The following is a 23,442-nucleotide window of genomic DNA, read 5'->3' as shown; positions in this document are numbered from 1 at the left end:
AGCTCAGCTGAGCTTTTTTGTTTTGTGCCAGCACACGACAACAACCTGCTTCTATTAGCTGCAGAGGAGGTTTTAGAAAACAACAGAGAAACATGAACATAATTGTCTGACTGTACTTTGCTCTTAACACCATATTGTCAATAAAATGTGGATAGAAGACGATAGAAATCCATTATTGTCGTTGCATAAGAAGTTAAATTACAAGTTGAAAAGAACACGTTCAAGTACAGTCGTCCATTCAATCTAATATCAATGCAGAGGGGCCGCAGTATTTATCTGTCCCACAAGTTACTAATTCATTTTGCATTAAATATAAATGTATGAAAATCTCATAAAAGTTTGTTAAAGATTAAACGTTTGTCCAGCTGGTCACGTACAGTGTTCGCCTGAGGCCGTTGTGTTTGAGTGTCAGTTAAAGTTAAACCTCTCAGATGTTTTTTATGTAATCGTTGTTTGAGGAACTAAGAGGTAAAATTATCAAATGTTGTTAAATATATAAAAAGGAGTTAAAACAAGCTCCAACAGTAAAACTCTGCTCACACACTGATGCATCAGAGTTAACAATAAGATAAGGTCATGAATAACTGGGTCAAATAACTTAAATTGTTTTTTAAACTTCATGTGCATTGAAGACTTGAATATAGGATACCAACATATTTGTTTTTTGTAAAATTCTAAATATTTTCTACATTCTTATTCTGTAAATGTTTGCAAACATAAACACTGACAGGGATATATCTGTAAAAGACCCATAACTGCCGATATCATCAAGTTACTCAAGTAAGTGTTGAAATCTATTAACTTGAAACCTTTCGCTGCAGCTTTTGATTCAATATAAACATGATTTTTATTGCATTTATGTTTTAAATGTTTTTTTTTATTCATCTGTCCATTAATATTATTAGTTTGTGTTGTTTATGCAATTTTATTGGCCTTCATTTTTTTCTGTTGGCCTTTTTATTGTTATTACAGCTTTTAAAATCTAATTTGCGGAATCTCTTTGTCATAATTTTGATTTATTTAGTCTCTTATTGGCTCATGAAAGAAGATAAAGTGAAGACATTTTGATTGGGATTGAAAATCTTACTCTTTCTTTTACAAATATACATTTTTGGGGGTTTATTAATCTTCTGTCACAGTTTCTTTGTGTTTGCCAGAGCTGTCACAGTGTTGATATTTCCAACAGCACTTGAATGCAACACAGGTTTTCTATGGGAGGGAGGTGGGCGTAAACACAACGCAGTAAAAACTCACGCACACAGACACACACTCACACACCTCAGTGATCCACGCAGCAGCAGCAGCAGTGTTCAGGTGCGGAGCTGCAGACACACCAGGACCTGGACTCACCGTCTCTTCCTCCTCTCGTTGATTACCGGCTCCGGCTCTGCAGCAGCGGCGCTTCCCTGAACAACATGCCGTCTCTGCGTCACTCCTACACGGTCACGGTGCCCGAGGAGCCGGCCTCTCTCCCGCTGGACAGACCCGAGCTGCAGCGGCGGAAGACTTCGTCTCTGTCCCGGTCTGCGCTGGTGTCCACGTTCATGGGTCTGATCATCAACCAGGCCAAGGTGGGTCCATCTCCTCTCCTTCTGTCCATCATTTATTATCATTATTGTTATTTATTATCATTAATTATCATTATTATCATTTATTATAGTGAGATCCTCATTTTAATATCTGTTATTCACACAACTTTTTTACCTATGAAACATTTTATCACGTCTGCATGTCCCTCACTGTCTATAAACTTACATTCATGTACTTGTACTCGTAAGTACACACTTGCCCATGCACTGTTATGCATGACTCACTTGTACATGTTATATATATTATAAATATGTCAGTGTTGTATAGTCATGATATCAGATTTTTACTAAACTGTTATCAAGGTCGAAATTCTTCACTTTAACGATATTATCACGATATTTATAGAACCTTTTAAATCATATTAATAATATCTTCTATTATCTTGTCATGTTTAACTTTGTTTAATGTCTGATTTATGGCATTTTTGGCAAAATAATTATACTCAAGATACTACAACATGCTTCAAAATGCATTGTGCAGATTTATGATAATCACATTGGATCACAGGTAGATCAATATATTGAATATTATAATATATTCCCATTGGTAGTAGTTGCCATAGTTTCACGTCTGCATATAACACATTGATTATTACAGACAGAACATATCAGCTTTCAAATCTGTCACCGGGGGCGTCAGCACATATCTTGAGAACAGTGAGTTTTGTGGTTTAGCTGGAATAATATGAAGAAATATGTTCGGTTGTTTTACATTTATTGAAAGAAAAACCTAATTTAAAGCACAAATTCTGCTTCAAAATAGGAAACAAAACATTTTTCTTAACTTAGCATATTTACATAAAACTAATAATTGTTGTATTTTACAATGATTCACATCCACAGACACATCTGTGACACTGCAGCAGCAAAACCAATGGACTCTATTTAATAAGAAAGCAGTGACTCAAACAGTGAGTGAATGAAAAGTAGTTGAATTTGTTGCTGAGGCTGACGTGTGGGTTTTGGATCAGAAAATGTCAGTGTGTGCAGAAATATCTGCAACTTACTCAAGTCCACATCTGACCTTTAAGCTCTTATCAGCTGTTAAGTGTGGAAGGAACAGGCTGACAGCGCACACAAAGTATTGTGTGTGTGTGTGTGTGTGTGTGTGTGTGTGTGTGTGTGTGTGTGTGTGTGTGTGTGTGTGTGTGTGTGTGTGTGTGTGTGTGTGTGTGTGTGTGTGTGTGTGTGTGTGTGCAGCTGCCTACATGAGAGAAACTATTTGAGTGTGACTTTGGTTGCGTAACAGGACTAAGCTCTGCTGATAAGGAAAGTGTGTCCTGACATGTCACCTTATCATCAGCACAGTACATATTCTTAACACACAGCGCTGCCGTCAGCCCGCAGATGTGTCTGTGTGTGTGTGTGTGAGTGTGTGTGTGTGTGTGTCCACGCAGGGTTGAGGTGTGAATGTGTTAGCCTGAGGTCACAGGTCACACCTCATGTCACTGTCTTGACTGAGACTATAGGTGATGTTGTTGGTTTCCACAGATAACCTGTGCTCTGCAGAATCAGTTCATCAGTCAATTGTGAGGCATAATTGCGCTAAACTGTATGAATAAAGTTTGACAGATTGATTGATTGATTGATTGATTGATTGATTGATTGATTGATTGATTGATTGATTGATTGATTGGGACATTCATGATGCCCAGAGATGATCCTCAAAAAAATTTCAGTTTCAGGGTGAAAGTAACGATAACTTTCATCATTTATTAAATAGGCCTGTTATTTAGCTAATTAATCAACTAAATAGAATCATGAAATCACATGTTTGATCTTCCCTCCTCTCATGAACACGATACATATGAACACCATCCTCACATATTCTATTTTACTTCAGTACTTTGCACATTCACTCCTGCACAGACTGCAGAGCTCTGTAACTCACATTCTTATCATTCTTCTTATCGTTCTGCTCTTGTGCTCTAAGCTCTTGTCTTTATCTTTCTCCTCAAACTCTCAGTACCTGCAAAAGTCAAGTACTGAGCAAATAAAAAATAATTGGCCTTATCTTTCCCCCTCAGTTTTTTCACCGTTCTGCGTCGCAGCACCAAAATTCCACGTATGTGAACGTACTTGGCAATAAACTTAATTCTGATTGTGCTTCTGGTGCAACATTCCTACAAGGAAAGCAACAAATCTTCACCTTTGAGAAGCCGCAGTCAGAGGATGTTTCATTTGTGCATTAAAAAATATAAACACTTGATAAAAACACAAAATAATTGCAGATCCTTTAACGTCACCATTCACTCTGTCATTTAATTCCCTGATATAATTTATCTTACAACAGTAGATAAAGAAGTCTTTGTGTTTGAGTACAGTTTAATTGGATCTTTTCCTTCGCTGCTACAACAGTGCAGACGTTGTTTATACTGTTACTGTGGGAGTGGCATCGCTGGCACCGCACGCTCAGGAGTGTTGCTTCTTTACTCCCAGTGCGTCGGCTTTAACCGAGCATGTAAAGCTGGTTCAGGACATAACGTTCCGCGGCCCAGCGCATCGCCTCCTTGATTTTTTAGCGTGCCAAGCCCCGCTGGTCGGCGTCCACCGGAGCACAGCGGCGGGTTGGCACTCGCACCATATGGTCACCTTCAAACAACAGAGCACAGGAGAAGGGAAAATAATCTCAACCCAGCCGGCTGTTATGAGCTGATAGTGTCACTGTTCTATTTTCAGCTTTTGGAACAATGTGATAAACATCATGAGGCTGTGAACCTCTTCACCGAACGTCCTGACCAGGACATCAACAGGTTCTTCTCCCTGCCGCCTTCTGCATATGTGAAAGACAAATGTCCCGACCCTCTTTCCCTGAAAATCGCTTGTGATTAGAACAACCTAAGATAACTGAAACTTTCGAGACAACTTGTTCAATGTCTGCTTTGACTTTTTAGTTTGGTCCATGTTAACGTGGAGGAGGTGGGATTCATGCCCTATACTGCAGCCAGCCACCAGGGGGCGATCAAGATGATTTGGCTTCCCTTTTGTGGCTCCGTCATAGCGGCCGTCTTTATGTCCAGCCCATGGTGTGACCACTGTAACGCTGATGTCATGCATTTGCTAAGATAACCACAAGTATAGTTCACTGGAAAATAGAAGAGAACCCTCCGCCTGTTTCCCCCGGCAACAGCAAATCAAACCACGCCATATTTCAGTGATTAACAGGAAGCTGACGTCGCTGCTCCGTTTACAGTTTGCACATCTCTGCTGTTGTGCCCTCATGTGTTCCTGCGTCGGTGTGCCGCCGCCCTGACGCTGATGCCTGCAGCTCCTCGGCCGTCAGCAGAGGAGCTGATGCGTGACACGGCTGCTCTGCGTCACCACGTTACTCAGTCACTATGTTCCCTCAGTCAGGATGAGCTGCAGGTCAGAGGTGTGTCACCAGTTAATGAGCACACACACCGAAAGTGAACGGGGGAATAAAACATATGAATGTCCTCACAGCAGTTATTTACCGGTGTGTTATTTGGTTTGTGACGTTCAGATCAATCTCTCACTTCTTTTAAATGGTGAAAGTGATTTTCTAGTCGTAACAAACACTCAAATCACTTCACACACATTCGTACAGTGCTTCTATAAGCTGGGATTTTTCTGTCACACATCTTTCACAGTCATGGCAGAACGGCCGTCGGGGGGGTTGAGGGTTCAGTTTCCTTGCCCAAGGACACTCGGGCAGGCATACTGAAGGAGCCACAGCCGCCACCCACAATTAAAGTTATTTAACTTTATGCAATAAAATGTCTCCTGAATCATGACCATGTTATTTTCAGCAATAACAATAGAGCAAAAGTTCAATATAACTCTGCATCAATATGCATTGTGCAAACACAGTGAAGAGGTGTAGATGTAATTGATCTAAGTGTTAATCATTCTCTGCTCATAAAGACGAGTTTCAAACCTTCACTCAGAGAAACAATCTGTCTCTAAACTTAAAATAAATAATAAGGTGACATTTCTCATGACAATTCTCGATATAGACTGATTTGAATTGCAGTTTTTTTCTTGACGTAATTTGGCCAAATCGTTCAGCTCGATCTAGAACAGATAACCAGACAATACTAGTTTTGTTTTTTAAAGTAATAATAGTTTTATATTATCCATCGCTCCAATATCTGTAACACTTATTCTTTGAGGGTCACGAGGGGGCAGGAGCCAATCTGACATTGAGCGTGAGGCGAGCTACACCCGGCACAGGAGGCTGCCCAGTCCCCAATGCCTGTCACCGTAGCAACCAAGGTTGTAGGACAGACCCTCGGAGGGTCGGGTGAAGGATACAGGGTCTTAGAGGTTAGAGGTATAAAGGAGAAACCACGTGACTCAGGTCAGCTCTACGTTGTGTTCTCAGATTCTCAGGCAAACTTTCCCCATCAGTCTGCATCACATGTTTGGGACGTCAGCGTGGTGTGTGTCTGTGTGTGTGTGTTAACTGTTGAGCTCATCGGTGCAGGGAAAGGTCAGAACACACTGTGGCATTTCTCATCAGAGCGTGTGGAACAGGAGCTTATGTCTACAGCACGCTGCTGCTGCTGCTGCGGCAACAGTGTGACCGTCATACCATGTTGTTGAATAAATGCTCCACAGTCCTCTGAGGCTTATTCACACTTCAGGAATGTAACACAGTTGCTGTCATACAGTCATGTGCAAGCTGCTCTGCTGGAATGTGCAGGCGAATACACCGATGAGGGGGAGAACTAAATATAAGTACTTTACTTTACTGTTTAAAAAACTGCTGCATGACATGTTAATATAATTATAGCAACACACAGTCAGCCTTATGCTACTACATGTTTTATTTTTATTGCAAAAGCTTCGCTTCGCAAGTTACCTGATGACTAGGTCCCAGATCATCATTCTTACTGGTGAACATGAAGATTTTATGTCAACATGTCCCTCTTGTGTCTTCTTTATGACAAAAACTGTATATAACTAAATATTTTGGACAAAATAAGCAGTAAGTGCCATGTAAAAAAATGCTAGTCTGAAAAAAATGAAGGTTTTTTGATTTAGAAAACCTAAGAAACCAATTCTGTCAAATTGCGGCCACAGTTTTCTGTCTGAACCAGTTCGAGCCAGAGAGAAAACTAACCAAACACAACGGGTACTCTGTTTTTTTTGTGTCTGGACCCGACCCGACCTTCAGACGATAAAGTGGTAAAAATAGTTTTAGAGTTGAAAGAATCCATCTGCACAGTGAGCTCAAGGTTTGTCGTCTGCTTTCATGTTGTTCAAAGCCAGTCAGAGTTTTTCTTTATCGACAAACAACCTGATCGTCCCTGGTGGTTTTCTGCCGTGTGTCTCATGTTATGTGACTCCTCTCTGTCGTTCCTGTTAAACTCATCATTCCCTGACATTTGCGTGAATAAACAAGAATCTCTTCGGTTTTTTTTCTTTGAGCAGAACAAGAGTCCCCAAGGCCTGGTGGGACTGAGGAACCTGGGAAACACGGTGAGTTCTCTTACCTCACTTTGTGGCCTCATAATAAACTCTGTATCTCGCTGCACTTTGACCCACTCACACCATCACCTGACTCCACATCTACATTTGGTTAATCCTCTCCTGTGTTTGTGATCTTCAGTGTTTCATGAACTCCATCCTGCAATGTCTGAGCAACACTCCGGAGCTGAGGGACTACTGCCTGAGGAACGTCCATCACACAGACCTCAACAACAACTGTGGGACGAACGCAGCTCTCATGGAAGGTAAGACGAGACTCAGAGCGAAACTCGTTATCAGATCGTTACGAGGAACATGAGTCACTTCATGGCTCGGCAGTAGGTGACATTTTATTAGTTTATATGTCGTTTAGTCTCAAATTGCAAGAATTAATTGCTCTGCTGCCCTAAATCATTGCTGAAGACGTGACAGCTTTGTACCCTGATCACTGAAAGACACAAAGGAGCCGCGTCCTCCGTCCAAGGCCCGAAAGTTTCCTTAAATTCAAGCTGTTCCAAATTTCACACACTCATGGATATCAGTTCCCTAAACGTGCCAGATTTTTTACATAAAGATCCATTTATTATTTTCTGAGAAATCAATGAAACGCTCAAAACTATCTCCTGGATTTAGACCAAATTTCATTGGATCTCTCCCGACACGTATCGCCTCCTTCAACATGGAAATATATAAAATGACTCTTAAATGGCTTTTGTGTTGTAATAAAAACACTTGTTTTCCAATGTTCGGTACAAATCCCTGTTTTTCTTGTGCTGCAGTTTTATAATGTGGTTTAGTTTTTATATTCCCAGGCTGGAAACAGCGGCAGTATGTTTTTAGTGCTGCTGTCCGTCCTCATGTGTGTCTGACCCACTCGTGAATACCTGAGAAATCTGTTGCCCAATAGCATTGTTTCCAGGGGATCAATTCCCCTTTTTTTTTAAATTTTCATAACCGTGGTCTCTTTCCTTCGTCTCCTGTCTCAGAGTTTGCTAAACTGACTCAAAGCCTGTGGACGTCTGTCAACAACGAGGCCATCAGCCCGTCCGATTTCAGGAACCAGATCCAGAGATTCGCTCCCAAATTTGTCGGCTGCAAGTAAGTTTCTCCCTCGTCCCGACTCTAAGCTCTGTTCTCATTTAAATCTACTTAATATACTTAATATAAGACGTAAAATGCCAGTTGAAACAATGACGGTAACAGTTTCTCTGTCCGTCTCTCCGCAGTCAACAGGATGCACAGGAATTTCTGCGCATGCTATTGGACGGACTCCATAATGAAGTGAACAGAGTGACAGTCTGCCCCAAGGTGTCGGCCCATGACCTTGACCACCTCTCGTAAGTCCCCGACACCTTCGCTGCTCAGTAACACTGCTGCACGTGTGAGTTCAGGATTCCTCCTAATATGTGAAAATGATTGTTGTTCACAGGGACGAGGAAAAAGGCAAGAGAATGTGGAATATGTACCTGGAGCGAGAGGACAGCAAAGTAGTGGGTGAGTAATTGTTGGAATGTGGCTGCGAAATTATCTCAAACCACAATTGAACGTTAAATTTAATTTTATTTAATTCTCCATCTGTAGATTTATTCGTCGGGCAGTTGAAAAGTTCCCTGACTTGCTCCGTCTGTGGTTTCCGCTCCACTGTGTTCGATCCGTTCTGGGACTTATCAATACCTATTGCACAGGTCAGCACACTCACACACTCACACACTCACACACTCACACACTCACTTTTCAAAGGTTTTCTACACATCAATACTTGTTAAAGAAGTATTAGCTAGTCTATTTCAAGTCTTGATGTTTGCACTGTATTAACCCGACATTCTCCGCGTCTCCACAGAAGAGCTCAGGCGAAGTGAGTCTCAAAGACTGTTTGAGACTCTTTACTAAAGAAGACGTGCTGGATGGAGACGAGAGGCCGGTAAGAGGCTCCGCCCGCTCCCCAATTCTTTTTTAGAGGTGACATGTGATGTTATTCAGCAGCAGCATCTCACTGATCTCACTGTTTGTCTAATTTTCTCTCAGACGTGCAAGAAATGCAAAACCAGAAGGAAATGCACCAAACGATTCAGCATCCAGAAGTTCCCTCAGATCCTCGTGCTTCGTATCCTTTCCCTCACGCCTTTGTGACACTTACAGCAACCACATGCCTTCGAATGTCTTCTGGCTAACATGCCACCAAAAAGTCAGTAATCTGTCAGGAACGAAAGGAGGATTTTGTTGAAGGAGCGTCCAGTTAGAAAGACTGGACTAACTCTTCCAGATACCCACCTTCCTACCTTCCTACCTACCCACCTACCTTCCTACCTACCTACCTACCTACCTACCTACCTAACTACCTTCCTACCTACCCACCTAACTACCTTCCTACCTTCCTACCTACCTACTGACCTACCTACCTACCAATCTACCTAACTACCTTCCTACCTACCTACCTACCTACCTAACTACCTACCCACCTACCTACCTACCAACCTACCTAACTACCTTCCTACCTACCTACTGACCTACATACCTACTGACCAATCCATCTAGTCTGTCTAGTCTGGTCATGCCTGTCTATCTTATGAGTTTGTTTATGTGTCTCTCATAAGGAAGTTCCACTCAGCTTTCCAGAGCTTTCCGTACGTACGTCTGAAACGTTGGCGGCTCTCCGGCTCTGCAGGAGGATGGTCAGCAACTAGCAAGTCCAGTTAGTGGAGCGTCAAACAGCCAAGGAGCTTGATGTTTCCTCCAGAGACCGTAAACAAAGCTAAAATGAGACTAATCATAGGATTTAGATTCACCAGGTGAACAAAAACTCATCGGAAGATGCCGCGTGATTGTCAATGTTACTACACGTCTGCTGGGTGTGTAACTAGTCAAATCTAGTTGGTTCAACTTTGGCTTGTTAAGATAAATAAACACACGTACCTCTGCACAGACCTGCTGGTAGCTGGTGCATGTGTTGCTGTTTGTGTTTAAGCTCAGCCTCCGTCTTCATTCACACAGACACACAGACCTGCAGTTTTGAGAGTGGGGGCCACACACCCACTGCAAAAAGGATGTAGTAAAGAAACGCAGCAAACACAGTAAAGTGTGTGATGATTACTTTTCCAGGAAATTTCTTCAAAGGTGGTTTCAATGACGAGTTTAACTACTATTGAACTTGTCAGTGCATCATATTTGATGAGCTGACAACTACACAAAGTGAAGTACAATCAAATATAAAGTACATTAAACGTATAATTAAATGCATTTACTGTATCTGAAATGTCTAATATAATGTTAATTTGAATCAGTTTGGTTTCCTTGACCGAACGTTCCTCTCAGACCTGAAGCGTTTCTCAGACTCTAACGTCCGAGCGAGCAAACTCTCCACGTACGTCAACTTCCCTCTCAAGGAGCTGGACCTGCGGGAGTTCGCCTCTGAGAGCAGCGGTAAGTACCCGGCGTCCCGGACGAGTCCTGCACTTTTTCCCGAAGCGTTGGCTGGATTTGATGAGCACTGACTAACGAGCGTTGTGTCTCTCCCTGCAGAGCGTCCCGTGTACAACCTGTACGCAGTGTCCAACCACTCGGGAAATACTTTGGGAGGCCATTACACAGCGTACTGCAAGAACCAGGCTCTGGGGGAGTGGTACAGCTACAACGACTGCAGGTAGCAACTCAAATCTACTCTCACATCATCATATCATTTTATTAGCCTGGCAGAAAGCTGTGTGATCTCATACTGTTCTTATTTGTACTGTACACAATGTACCTGCTGTCAAGCGCATAAAAACATGACAAGGTGCAAAGGTGTGTTACCATGATTTCAAATGTACACGTGTGCGCCTGTGGCTGGGCTTGACCGCTGTTTGGTTTTGTGGCCACGTTTAATTACAGAAATATGTCAATTAATAACGTAAAAATTCTCGAAGAACACAAAGCCATGTGTGTTTTCAGTGTTTTAACGACACGTGTGTTCTGTGTTCTCTGCAGGGTGAGCCCGATGTCCTCCAGTCAGGTGCGCAGCAGCAACGCCTACGTGCTCTTCTACGAGCTGGCCACACCCCCGCACGGCAAATATCAGACATGCCGGCTCTAGACGCCGAGGAGGAGGAGGAGGAGGAGGAGGAGGAACGAGTTGCACCAACGACTGGGCCTATGAACGCAGACTCTGCCTGTGTGGAGAGAGCTCCGCCTAGTGGAGAAAGTTCTGCCATTACAAAGTTGCTGTGGAAAAAGAAAAGAAACCCTTAAACCTTACGAAGGTGGATGTGAATGCACTTTGCACTGAGGTCACACATTAGGTGGAAGTGACGTGACGACGCCGCCACTGGCCACGACGTTTAGAGATCCAGCTCCGGGGCGTCACCACCACGGTGCACATGCAGCAGTGGACTCAGAAAATGATGTTTTATTTCATTCTAGTTCATTTTCATTTCAAAAATAACATTTCCAGCTGTTCATGGACCCTTTTTGCCAAGTGTGTGGATTTGCTTTGTCACTTTGAATATGGACACATGGACTTGAAAGATGTCCCACAACACTGACTCCAATATATTATGTATTTTATTTAATATGATGCCAGTGATATGACAGCTTCTGGTTTTCTGCTGAGAACGGTGGAAACCCACAGATGCACAGGGGATGTTTTATGTCAAAGCACATTTTTATTTTTGTACAGTATTTATGGGCAGCGAGGTGAATGTATCTCAACTGCGGAAAAAGCCTGATATACCAAAGCAGCTGTATAAATATGCATCGGCAATACTTCCCCCTAGGAAGTAAAGTAAAGCTGACTTTACATCAACTGAGGCTGCGTCATCCGTTCATTTTTATCATACCGTTATTTATTCAGGCAACCGAATGGAAGCTGGGAAGGAATGTTAAACCAACAACACAAGCTTTATACAGTATGTTTAACCAGATGCTCTTCATTCAGCTCATCCTTCCCGACAGATATCTTTGCTAAACTACATCGAGCAGCAATGACAAATTCCTGCGGCCACTGGGGGCTCGTGGGGATAAGATGATAACACAACGTTGGACTCATTATATCTTTAAAGTTACTGCGGTAGACATTTTAGCGAATATTTGCACTTTCCAGGGAGACAAAGAACAACGTTAACATACATTGAATGTCGTATTTCTATTGTCACGATGGTTTTATTACCTGTGTTCTTTCGTCTTTGAGCTCTTGTCTGTGCTCCTGAGGAAAATATGTTGGAAAATATTAAATATCCCAGTATTTATTCACTAACCTTTGTCTTGTCTGCTGTTTGATGCCGTGCAGGTAGTGTTCAGTGGGTTTAAAAAGAAACCTCCCTTTGCTGCTGCGAATGTGGTTCAATCGATTCGTGTTTCTAGAGTGCAGTGGAAACCTGTGAAGCTGAGGAGGAACTGCAGCATCGGCGATAATTCTCCGTGAATCAATTATTGCGAGCGACTCTCTGCACATAACATATAGTCATTTCATTCATCCTTTATATAAAAACATTGATCGGTGATATAACGTCCAGGCTTTTTGTCAGGTTGGATTTGTGTCAGTACGACCTCTGACCTACATAGAGCAAGGCCACGTGACAGAGGTGCTGGTCCAACTCTGCACCACTAGAGGACGCTGTGTTTTTTTTGCACTGAAGAAACACTTGACCCACACAGAATAAATTGTCAGATCATTGTTGGACATGAGGAATATTTTTCAGAAAGACAAGGACCTGGTTTATCAGGTGAAAACCAGACAGTAACTGGTTCATATCTGATATCCAACAACATCCCTGTATATTATAAAACCACTGAAGGGTCGACTGTGGACGCCATGTTCCCTCTTGTAGTTAACTCTTGTCCTTGAGCCACTGAGCTTTCTAACGCCTGAGGAAAGAGAAGTGTGTGTGTGTGTGTGTGTGTGTGTGTGTGTGTGTGTGTGTGTGTGTGTGTGTGTGTGTGTGTGTGTGTGTGTGTGTGTGTGTGTGTGTGTGTGTGTGTTCGCGCCTCAGACAGATGTTCTGCTGGTAACAAGGCCGATATGAGAAAGTTATCAGCAGCGGAGGTCTGAGTGTGTTGTTGCAGCTGTAACACAGACTGAGCCTCTCACGCAGTCGGTGTTGAGTCTGGAACAAAAGGGTTGTGAGCATATGGGAGTTTCATAGACACACAGAAGAATCTCGGCCTTCAGCGAATGTAGAAATGTGCAAGAGGAGCCTGTGATGCTATCGAAGGCTCATTCTAAGATACTGAAATCACAATGATACACAATGATCTCAACACAAAATGTAATACATTCAGTTTTCCCTTTGAATTCTACACACTGGACCTTTGACCCATGAACGTGTAATTGTTCAGGTCACTTAGTTGTCATAGTGAGAATTAGGATACAGCATTAAAACAGCCATTATAGTCTATTAGAAACATGCTGCTATCCCCACAATGTTATAAGGAACCCTTTAGCACATTTACAATACTTATAGTTTTAACTTTGTCTTAACGTTGCTTAGTTAGATTCTCTTTTATTCTCTTTTAACTTATTATGTAAAACTGTTGGTAGAGAAAGAACTGTGTTTCCTTTTTGATTCTACGCTTGTGCAAGAGAAAATGCCAAAAAAAGAAAAACCTTGAATGTTGAAATCTTGAATAGATATATGAATATAAATATTTAGATATAGTAGATGTATAGGGGTTCATTTATCATATCATGGTTGTGTGGACACAAGTTGAACACAAGTAAAAACACACACACTCACTCACTCACACTCTCTTGTGAGTTCTGGGGGGGGGGTCACATGAAAGAGCCTGTGCTAAAATATTGGATTATATAACACTAATTTAATAAAAAACATTTCATTTTCATCTTTGCAAATATGCTCCGATAGGACGCTCCCCTCCCCCAGCATGTGCACACACTCCCGCCGGCCCCCATCCACACCATATGGGCCAATCACACAGCTCAGGGTATTAACAGTGATTTGGGGGCAGCGATGCTTTCAGTGTTCTTAACGAGCACTCGCCATGTTGACACGTCCACAGCTAATGACCGTACCATAAAACCGTGCCCGCCTCCCGTGGGGTAAAGTCCGCTCTGAAAACACACTCCTGAGTTTGACCTGATCTTCAACTCGCAGCGGCACCAAAAACACGTCTTTGTCTTCAGCGGTTGTAAAAATGATCAATTATGAACTTGTTTTAATTGATTTTCTGTCAAATATTTTGTATCTTAACAATTAATAATTTAAAAAAAATTAATTAACAGTGGATTATTAACAGGTAAAGATTTATCTGCCAATGAGTTACCTGCATTTACCCCCAAAAAACTGTAGCACTAACATTATGGTTTTTGCCCTAAAGAGCAAATGGACAAAAATTGTTTTCCTTACGACAAAATATATTTCACTTAACCACAGCTTGTTTATATCTGCTGTCATAACCCATTCTCAATAGTTATATTTTAATACACTATGCATATTGAAGATTAACTCATCATCTGGTATAGCTGTTAAATGTTTTCTGACTCAAATGCTAATTGAAATAACATGTGCCTGTGTATGTTTATCTTCTTGGCTTGTGACCATTAAAGGAATCTGTTTGGTTTGTGTTTTGCAATATGGAATAGTTTACTACAGCATCAGTACAAAGAAGTTCAAAAAGAGTAAAGCCATGAATGTCTCAGTCTTGAGGTTTAGGTCCTAATTCCAAAGGAAAAAAAGTAAATTCAAGATTAAATAATTTGATTGTGGCCTAATAGTTTCACATTTTTAACAATAAGCTTACTCGTCTTATCACTGACGGTTAAATGAGAAGATTAGCACCAGTCTCACATCTGTCCATGACATATGAAGCTCCAGCCAGCAGCCGGCTAACTGAGCTTAGCTGTTTGTCCAAAATCTGCCACCCAGTTTGTCTAAAGCTCACTTGTTAACATGATAACTTTATATATTGTTTAATTCATACAGGGTAAAAATTACACTTTTCAACAATCGTATTATACAGAGTGTTCAAATACGGCTAACTACCTTTTTATGCCTCAGTTTCTAGCGCCAAGCCGACATGACCTGGACCAAAGAGTCCACAATAAAGAATAAAGAATACAGAATTATCAAAAGCATTTAACTTTGATTGTTTCTGAATTTAGACTTTATAATGTCAGGGGGGGACCAATGATTTCCAGTGGCTTTATAACCGTTTAACGTACGTTATCAGGTGGAGGAGGTAACAATATAAAGTAGCACTTAAATGAATTAGCATTTTGACCACTTGGGCTGCTGCATTATTATTCTTTGCCTTACTAACTATTAAGTCAAGACAAGTCACTTGAAAACTCAGCAAGAAGTTTGGTCCATATTTAATTTCTATAATTTCCAATGTCAAGAACTAACTTGTGGTGTTCGGTCTTTATCAAAGTGAAACCGAGTGGATACCCTCTTTATCGTGAATGTCACGTACACACCGAAACTTCAATATCCTCATAAAAGGAGCAAACAAGTCAGGTTTGCCGGGACGTACTTACACAATCAACGTCTGGACTTTGCTCCGATATCTTCAGCTATTGGCACATTAACCAGATGTAATAAAAAAATCACAAACGCCACTTTACGGTAAGGGGAAGGAGTCATTTATTAAAGGTATATAGTGATTTCAAAGCTTTTGCTCCATATATAAATAAAGACTTTCGATTCAAGATCCCAACGGTAATTTATTTTCCCCCTTTGCACATGCTCCAAATATAAAAAAATACATATTAGGAAATCCGGCTCATTATTGTTAATATTTACAGATTGAAAAAAAAAAAAAAAAAAAAATTAAACACCTTAGCAGTTTCTTTTCAATTTTTCAAAAAGCGATTTGTACAATTTTTTAACTTAACTTCTATATAGCAAAACATGTTTTGATCAACTATGGGATGTTTTTTTCCGATCTGCACATGTCTTCCTCCCGGCCCATTAAATCATCCTCTAGGTTATAAACACAAGTATATTCTCTCATTGGGCCTTTCAGACATTTGGGCCTTTTCTTTATTCGGTTAATATGGTCACTTATTAATCAGTCTAGGATGGTTATTGTTTACTATGCTTTGCTATTTAAACTGCTGTTTGGCTGGAACTAGTCTCAGATCCTCCCGGTGAACTTCAACGCACCAAAGATACCACCACCTGAAAAAAAAAGATAGACAGATGCTTTTCAGTGTTTGTTCACGAACTGTTCACTCATTACATTCTAGTTTTTTGCCACATTTTTACTTCGTTTTCCTTGTATTGCTAGTTTGCGTGTGTTTGCTCGCTGCTCGACAGGAGAACTGACCCTGGTTCAGACTGACGGCTGATTCACATTCACATTCACAAAGATTAAACAAACAAATAACAGATTGAAGCAAAGCTCGATATAAAAACTTGTGATTAAGAAATACTAGATGAAATGTTGCACTTCGTCAAAATGCTCAAATACCAAGTCTGAGTAGAAAAGCAACATTTATGTGGCAGTGAAAAACTCGGAGTTTTACAAAGTTAAAATTATGGAGGGTGAGTTATATGATAATAAGATGGCAAAGAATGTAAGTCGTGTATCATCTTATCATTTTCACTTGTCTCTAAATCATGAGGTCGTAAGTTTGACTCATTTGGACTTTAAAAAAGGCCCAATTGGGAGTATTCTGCTTCTACCAATCCAAAACTTTTCATCAGTTTTGTTTTCTTGGTGAGAACCGGCCTCCAGAGTCCTTGTGCACTGTACTCACCAACTGCAGCCACTCCAGCGATGGAGCCGATGGTGATGCCAGCTATGGCGCCACCGGAAAGCCCAGGGTCAACTTCTTCCACGGGCTTAGGGGTAGTGGGGTCTTTCACAGGGGTAGTGGGGTCTGTCACAGGGGCAGTGGGGTCTGTGACAGGGGCAGCGGGGTCTGTCACAGGGGCAGCGGGGTCTGTCACAGGGGCAGCAGGGTCTGTCACAGGGGTACCGGGAACAGGCCCAGTGGCAGTGGCATCAGGCTCAGTGGCAGTGGCATCAGGCACTTTGGTTCCTGATGCTTCCGTTTGTGTCGCTGGGTCTGGGCTGGATGGACCATTTGAGGGAGCGACAGATGTAAGCGTAGGTACTTTGGTGGGCTCCTGTCCTCGACACAAAGCCACTGTGACAGAAAGAGCCAAAAGACAGAAAAGGGTTGAAAAAGAATCATTCAAATCTAGCATCAAACAGTATTTGTGGCAAAATATTGAAGATAGGTCCATGGGATGACTTTATTTAATTAATGTAGTACAGGACATGTTTTACAATGAGGATATGTAGTCCATAATAAATCTAATCTTTGACTCAACAGCACCAGTTTAGTGCCACAATAACTGTGTCTAACCCTTTTAACAAACACGGTCAACATTTATGACTGAAGCTATAAACCTTCTACCATCAACCATTAGGAAATGCAGCAACTGTAAGTTCCTTTATTTCCAGAGGTTCCCTTCAAATAGTTGTAAAGCAATACATTTAATTTGCAATAAACAAAAGTATTATACATATTAATATGAGAGTGTTGCATGGGTAAAGGTTGAGGTTGGGTTTGGTACAAGCCAATAAAAAACAGTGCGGTTTCGACTTCTTAGAGATTAAAAGGCTCATTGTTCCACGCCTTATTTTCCATTTCATCATCTCAGTTTATTGCATAGAAAAGAGCGTCATGGGGATTTTTACGAGATTAGAAGAAAACATAACCTTATGCTGATATTTTTATACTTTTTGTATTTATGGATCAGAGGTCTCACACTGACCCACGTGTATTGTTGTCTAAGCCCACTGGTATAGTTTCAGATGGTAGAAGCTCCTATAGGCTCCCAGTGGGGGGGGGGGGGGGGGGGGGGGGGGGGGGGGGGGGGGGGGGAAGTTCTGGTTTGACCTTCTCTCATGGTACAATTTATCAAAGGGTTATTACTTTTAATAGTGGCCTAATAAATGGTTAATAAATAGTTAAGTAAAGCTTCGTAAATCAATCATAAGCAATGTGAAGAGCACGGTTTGTGTTGGCAGGTTGAGATAACTGGTTCAACTACGTTCTTAAAATCTAGACCAACATCAGTTTAGCATCTTTAGTCCGTACAATCCTTAATAAACGACTAAACCTTCACACCACTGTTAGAGAAAAGTGAGAAACATTGATGAATGGAAGGCCAACGTTTAGTACTGCATCCTTATCAAGCAGAAAACACAGTAGCCTGGGATTTCAACCAACCTGGCAATAAATATGTTCTTAATATGACTTGTATATATCAGGCTATGGTAAATTATTTATTACCAAAGGATAAATAATAGCATCAAGTACAGCAACTCTTTCTTTAGGGAACCTCATTTGATAGTGGTACCAACAATTTCTTTTAAAAGGTCTGTATGGATATTTTTCTTTACCTGCGCCAAGAAGGCAGAGAGTCACAATGACGTGATTCAGTTGCATTGTCCCAGATTTATGTGTCAGCGTCACAAAAACAGGAATTAAGTGTTTGGAGCTGTTCTGAAACACAAACACAGAGACACAGTTCATTTCTGTGCAAACACACACATCATATTTCACTCTTTCCTGTCTGCGACATTCGACCTTATCCAACTTTCCCCCGTCGCAAACTGGAGAAGTATCCTCACCACGTCAATTATACCCGCCCCTGCATTGTCATGTGTGAAAAGACAAACTTATTCACAAATAAAATCCACCTAAACTCATTTAGTTTCACCCCGTTTAGTAAAAAAGTGCCACCCAGATCTATCATTTATGTAAATCATGCAGAACATATCAGAGTTTAGTCGATTCTCATCCTCCTGACTTACTTAATTTAATATCTGTATATATTTCTCAAATCTAATGTATTTGTGAACATCAGAGAGACGAAATATTTCCGCCTGATCATTTCACGGAAAGGAGTTTGAGATTAAAGGAAACGAGCACAAAGATACTTGGATTCTCAGATAAATTAAAAACTTTTGTGTGCATACCATGATTTTGCCTGTTTAGATCTAAGAGGAAAGGTACAACTCACCTGAGAGGCTGTCAGCGATTCTTCTGTAAGGGAAGGATATTCTCCGAACACCTGCTTTTATCACCACTTTATCACACCAGCCCATCAGCTGCAGCCCTCCCACCTGAACATATGAGTGTGTGGGTGTTTGTGCAGGGATACAATACACATAGTGATTTGATAGGTTTATTAATCCTAACCATGGGGCTTTATTTTTTTTTTATGGCACACTTACTGCATTCGACAGACTTTGGACTTTTTCTGAATGTAAACTGAGTTGAGAGTGTTTGAGGTCAAGGCTGCAGCGGCGTGATGACCACCCTTTTTTTTGGCATATGATGGATTAGACTATTCCACTTTTTCACTTAATCTTAGTGACAGCCAATCCTGAACATGTCAGATATGCATGTTCACGATTCCCTCGAACGGAAATTACAGTGTTGGTCATTTTGCCAAAACGACTTATTTACCTGACAGGTATCAACTGGGACTTTTGGTCCTAAATTTCCCTTATCATCAATATCTATCTATCTATCTATCTATCTATCTATCTATCTATCTATCTATCTATCTATCTATCTATCTATCTATCTATCTATCTATCTATCTACCTATCTATATATCTATCTATCTATATATCTATCTGTCTGTCTGTCTGTCTGCATTAATGCATTAACCTTAAGTGAACAAGTAGTCCAGGAAAAAGAAAATCCACCATCAGGGGCAGCAGCCAAATCCACATATAAATAAATAAAATATATAGCTATCTTGAGTTACAGGACTTACTGAGTGAATTGCTCTTCTTCCTTGTCAGAAACATTAGTTATAATATAGCGTAAGAAGATATACTCGTAAAGACTGAGAAATAAAGTTGCTGTCTGAATGGTCCTCACTTCGCTCTGCTTGGCGAGCTGTCCATCAGACCGTAGCTGAAAACACACGGTCGCCATAGCACATGAGCATTTCATTCACATGGATACGCTGTTTTTCCCAGGGATCAACCTGCCAGAAGAAAAGATTTCCTGCAGCCTAAACAGTGTTGTCCCTGCTGACGGCCGATACAAAAGAGAAACCGTTGACATTCATGTGTAAATGTGTTTGTAAAACGTCTCTGGAAACAGAGCTTCCAAACTCCAGGGGGGTTATTCCACTATACTCCCCTATACGAGAAATAGCAATAGAAACAGAAAGAACAATACCATCGGAAAGTTGACGAATGTCCACATTTTTTTCACTTTGGTTTTCGTGTAGATTAAACCAAAACGTTAATGAAGTCCCACACTCAGTTGGTTATTTGGGAACATTATGCTCGTAGCAGCTGATGCAGATTGGAGCTGCTTCCCTCGTCTTCCTCAAGTTAACATCTTGTGGGTCAAATTTATCAGACGTAACTTCCTCTGGACACAAAAACACGTTTAAACAATATTTTCACGTGTGCAGTAGCACTCGGTTAAGACTTGTTGTTAGATGCTGGCGTCTCAAATCAGTGGAGTTCCCTTAAAAGCACCTGTTTGTAGGATTTCCACATTTCTGACCTTAGTGCTACTACACACCTTCCTCGTGGAAAATAAACACCTTCCAGAGATAGATAGTTGTAACAGAGCGACAGAGCACTCGAGAGCGCCCGACAGTAGCATGCACAGTAAAAGAGGCTACAGTTTAATTTCTCTGACATCAGGGAATGTGTATGACAACAAGGCAGGATTTGCTCATCTCAGTTATGACAACTGATACCTTTACTTTATAATACTTGTGACATCTTTGGTTTTTTTTGGGGCGTACCATACCTGTTTTTATGGTACTGCACTTTGGTCTGGAGGAGAGACTCCACCGAACCGTCCTTGCAAATCGAGCATATAGAGTCTGTAGTTCTGGAGGCACTGTGGCCAGTATGGTAAATATGTACCTGTAACTGTCCAGCAGTTCTAAAAAAGCGATGACATAAACTTAGACTTTTAGACTTTAGTGAATCTATTGTTTTTTGAGTCCATCAATGCCTTTGTGAAAGGTGATGAGGTTACACCTGACATCGAGAGGCGGAGCTCACCACACCTTCAAAACCTATGAAAGTCTTGAGAGCAGGTTACTGGAAATAGAAAGTTAACACTGGCACGCAAAGGCAATAAAAAACAATTGTGCTAATTATGCTCTGATTGTGGCAGTGAGGAAACAATGAATATTCAGGAAGCAAATTCCACAGTCATATAAATCTTAGTGACGTCTTATCTGAAGCAACTGATACACTAGCTGATGCACTCCAAGAAATGAAATTTGGAAATGCCCCAGTGCTTTTAATGTACAATAGTTACAGTTATCTGTGAGTCACGGTGCATGGTGTACAACATTAGACTTTAATACTGATTGGCTGAAGACTTAACTTAGTCAGTGATTAACTCTGAACAGTTTCAACAGAGTATATTGGAAACGTTTTTCATTATTTAGGTTTCCTTCAGTGAATGTACTTGCATTTATATAAGAATACGTCTTATATATAGTCTTCCAGTAACAAGACTTATTTTAAGACCTGAAGAGAAAATTGCATTGATTTACCATCAAATACATGATATCTTGTATTCTGAGAACCCATAAGAATTAGAGCTGAAACCGATTAATAGGAATTAATCAATAATAATAAACTATTTTTCCCAACGAATTAAAAATGCCAAATATCTTATTTAAAGTGTACTTTGAGTTTTTAGTTTGGCCCATGTCCCATCTGCTAACGTGGAGGGGGGTAGACTTTATGATCTATACTGCAGCCAGCCACCAGGGGGCGCTCCAAATAAGCTGTCATGTCCTGTGTATACAATTTATGGTGACACAAAACAAGTGATGGCCATTTCCACAATACTCTGACATTTTTAAGAGAAAAGAGAACAATAATTAACTAAGGAAATAATAACCGGATTAATCAGTTATAAAAGTTAGGGGGGGAAATAGGACACAACAAATAGAAGCTCTTGAACATGTGAGTTAAAAGGACTTTGTAAAGCAATAAGACAGAACTTCATGGCAGAAATATGTGTCTGGCAGCTTTGTTCTGGTCCATCAAAATGTAATGTAAGTCTATAAAACCTACTCTCAGTCTTTAATGAACTAACAGTGCGCATTATCAGTCATTCATCGAAATACCATAAACCTGTTGTTGCACTGCTAACCCAAGTGTGTCGTCTTAAAATACTAAACTAATAAAAATAAAGTGAAAAGAAACCATGATGACCCTGATGTTTAGAAAATCCATAGTGTTGAGAGCAGTTTGCTGTGTGTTGGTGTAACTTACATGTCCTGTCACATGTTGGTGAATCTCGAAGCAAGGCGGCCATCAGACACTCCTCATCAAGACCAGTGAAGCCGGGTCAATTGACTTTGAAAGGAGTGCTTACTTTACAGCTGATAGCAAGATCTGAGGGCTGATAGTCTCAGTTGAGCACAGACAGACCACAGACAGGCCCATTGAGACTGTGTGGGTTCAACAGTGGCCATGTTTTCACCACTCAGCCCCTTTTGGACACATTTACTGTTTGTTTCAGACTTTATTCTGCCATCTGGTCATTTCCAGCAGTAAACATAAACCCCACTTCCTGCTGCTGCTCATTGTCTTTATCACATTCACCACAAACTGGGTTTTTCTTCTAGTTTTTCTCCAAGTAAATGATCATATTTCACAGAGTCACTGCATAAAGGCTTATATTTGCTCACATTTTATAGATTTTATAAGATGATATTAAGCCTGTATTGAGTTTGCAAAATATGAAAAAATACTGAATTAAACTTATGTAAGAGTAATCAACAAAATATTTCCAGCATTAAAAGTAAAAGTACTCCTTGATTATTATTGCTTTATATGTGTTTGCTTAATATTTGCTTTGATATGTAAAAGTATTTTCTGTGAATGGTTCTTTATAGGATTAATTATTATTTTATGTTATGGATTAATCTTAGTATTTTCTCAATAGTTTAATTGTTCAATCAGTAATCATTCAAATTATTTAAGATGAGAAGCAGCAAGTTATCACGTTTGAAAAGCCGGAACCATCAAAGGTTTGGCATTTTTTTCCATGTAAAATGACTCAAAGGTCAAATGAACTACCCACTTCAGCTTTACTTATATATTTGACTACAATAATTAAAATGTAGTCGAGTAAAAGTGTGAAGTGTCACCAATTGGTGATACTAGAAGTACCTCAAATTTTAGTACTTGATTGAATGTACTTCCTATCATTGTAGCATTATTTTCACTTGGCTTATTTTTATTTATTTATTACTTTATATGCTTTCCTTAACCTGTAAAGTGTCCTTGGGTACCTTGAAAGGTGCTATGTAAAGTTATTATGTTTTATTATTATGATGTCATTTTTTATTGTCATCATTATTATAATTATATAATTTTATCATTATGCCACTATCCTTATTTTTATTATTTTTACCATCATTCATACTATTACAATTGATTTATTATTAACATTTAC

General features: G+C 40.4%; 2 protein-coding genes and 1 long non-coding RNA gene across 3 annotated transcripts; 1 reads left to right on the top strand and 2 right to left on the bottom strand.

Annotated features, from left to right (window-relative positions):
- Positions 1 to 1,276: 1,276 nt before the first annotated feature.
- On the top strand, positions 1,277 to 12,249 carry LOC117774546 (ubiquitin carboxyl-terminal hydrolase 2-like). The gene is made up of 12 exons (XM_034607051.1): positions 1,277 to 1,571; positions 6,987 to 7,034; positions 7,165 to 7,288; positions 8,009 to 8,120; positions 8,249 to 8,359; positions 8,452 to 8,516; positions 8,604 to 8,707; positions 8,863 to 8,943; positions 9,048 to 9,126; positions 10,335 to 10,442; positions 10,542 to 10,662; positions 10,986 to 12,249. The coding sequence occupies exons 1-12, from the start codon at positions 1,416 to 1,418 to the stop codon at positions 11,089 to 11,091; spliced, it is 1,215 nt and encodes a 404-aa protein (XP_034462942.1). The 5' UTR covers positions 1,277 to 1,415; the 3' UTR covers positions 11,092 to 12,249.
- Positions 9,054 to 9,644, bottom strand: LOC117774547. Its single transcript, XR_004616099.1, has 3 exons — positions 9,530 to 9,644; positions 9,458 to 9,473; positions 9,054 to 9,172 (listed from the first exon to the last, which is right to left on the bottom strand). It is a non-coding gene; the product is annotated as an uncharacterized LOC117774547 (long non-coding RNA).
- A 3,396-nt stretch (positions 12,250 to 15,645) lies between the features above and the next one.
- LOC117774553 (merozoite surface protein CMZ-8-like) lies at positions 15,646 to 18,472 on the bottom strand. The gene is made up of 3 exons (XM_034607061.1): positions 18,372 to 18,472; positions 16,714 to 17,106; positions 15,646 to 16,132 (listed from the first exon to the last, which is right to left on the bottom strand). Exons 1-3 carry the CDS (start codon positions 18,415 to 18,417, stop codon positions 16,089 to 16,091), a joined length of 483 nt encoding a protein of 160 aa, XP_034462952.1. The 5' UTR covers positions 18,418 to 18,472; the 3' UTR covers positions 15,646 to 16,088.
- Positions 18,473 to 23,442: the final 4,970 nt, after the last annotated feature.

Source organism: Hippoglossus hippoglossus, chromosome 14 (assembly GCF_009819705.1).
Source record: "Hippoglossus hippoglossus isolate fHipHip1 chromosome 14, fHipHip1.pri, whole genome shotgun sequence".
In the NCBI taxonomy this organism is placed as follows: Eukaryota; Metazoa; Chordata; class Actinopteri; order Pleuronectiformes; family Pleuronectidae; genus Hippoglossus; species Hippoglossus hippoglossus.
The sequence above is the reverse complement of the archived record's forward strand: the minus strand, read 5'-3'. Positions and strand labels throughout refer to the sequence as shown.

Bases quoted from the DNA above. Each gene is read 5' to 3' on its own strand.
- LOC117774546 (XM_034607051.1), top strand. From the start codon at position 1,416: ATGCCGTCTCTGCGTCACTCCTACACGGTCACGGTGCCCGAGGAGCCG. The intron at 9,127-10,334 runs GTATCCTTTCCC...CGTTCCTCTCAG, and splicing joins CCCTCAGATCCTCGTGCTTC to ACCTGAAGCGTTTCTCAGAC. The intron at 10,663-10,985 runs GTAGCAACTCAA...TGTTCTCTGCAG, and splicing joins TACAGCTACAACGACTGCAG to GGTGAGCCCGATGTCCTCCA.
- LOC117774553 (XM_034607061.1), bottom strand. From the start codon at position 18,417: ATGCAACTGAATCACGTCATTGTGACTCTCTGCCTTCTTGGCGCAG. The intron at 17,107-18,371 runs GTAAAGAAAAAT...TTTCTGTCACAG, and splicing joins TCTCTGCCTTCTTGGCGCAG to TGGCTTTGTGTCGAGGACAG. The intron at 16,133-16,713 runs GTGAGTACAGTG...TTTTTTTTTCAG, and splicing joins CGCTGGAGTGGCTGCAGTTG to GTGGTGGTATCTTTGGTGCG.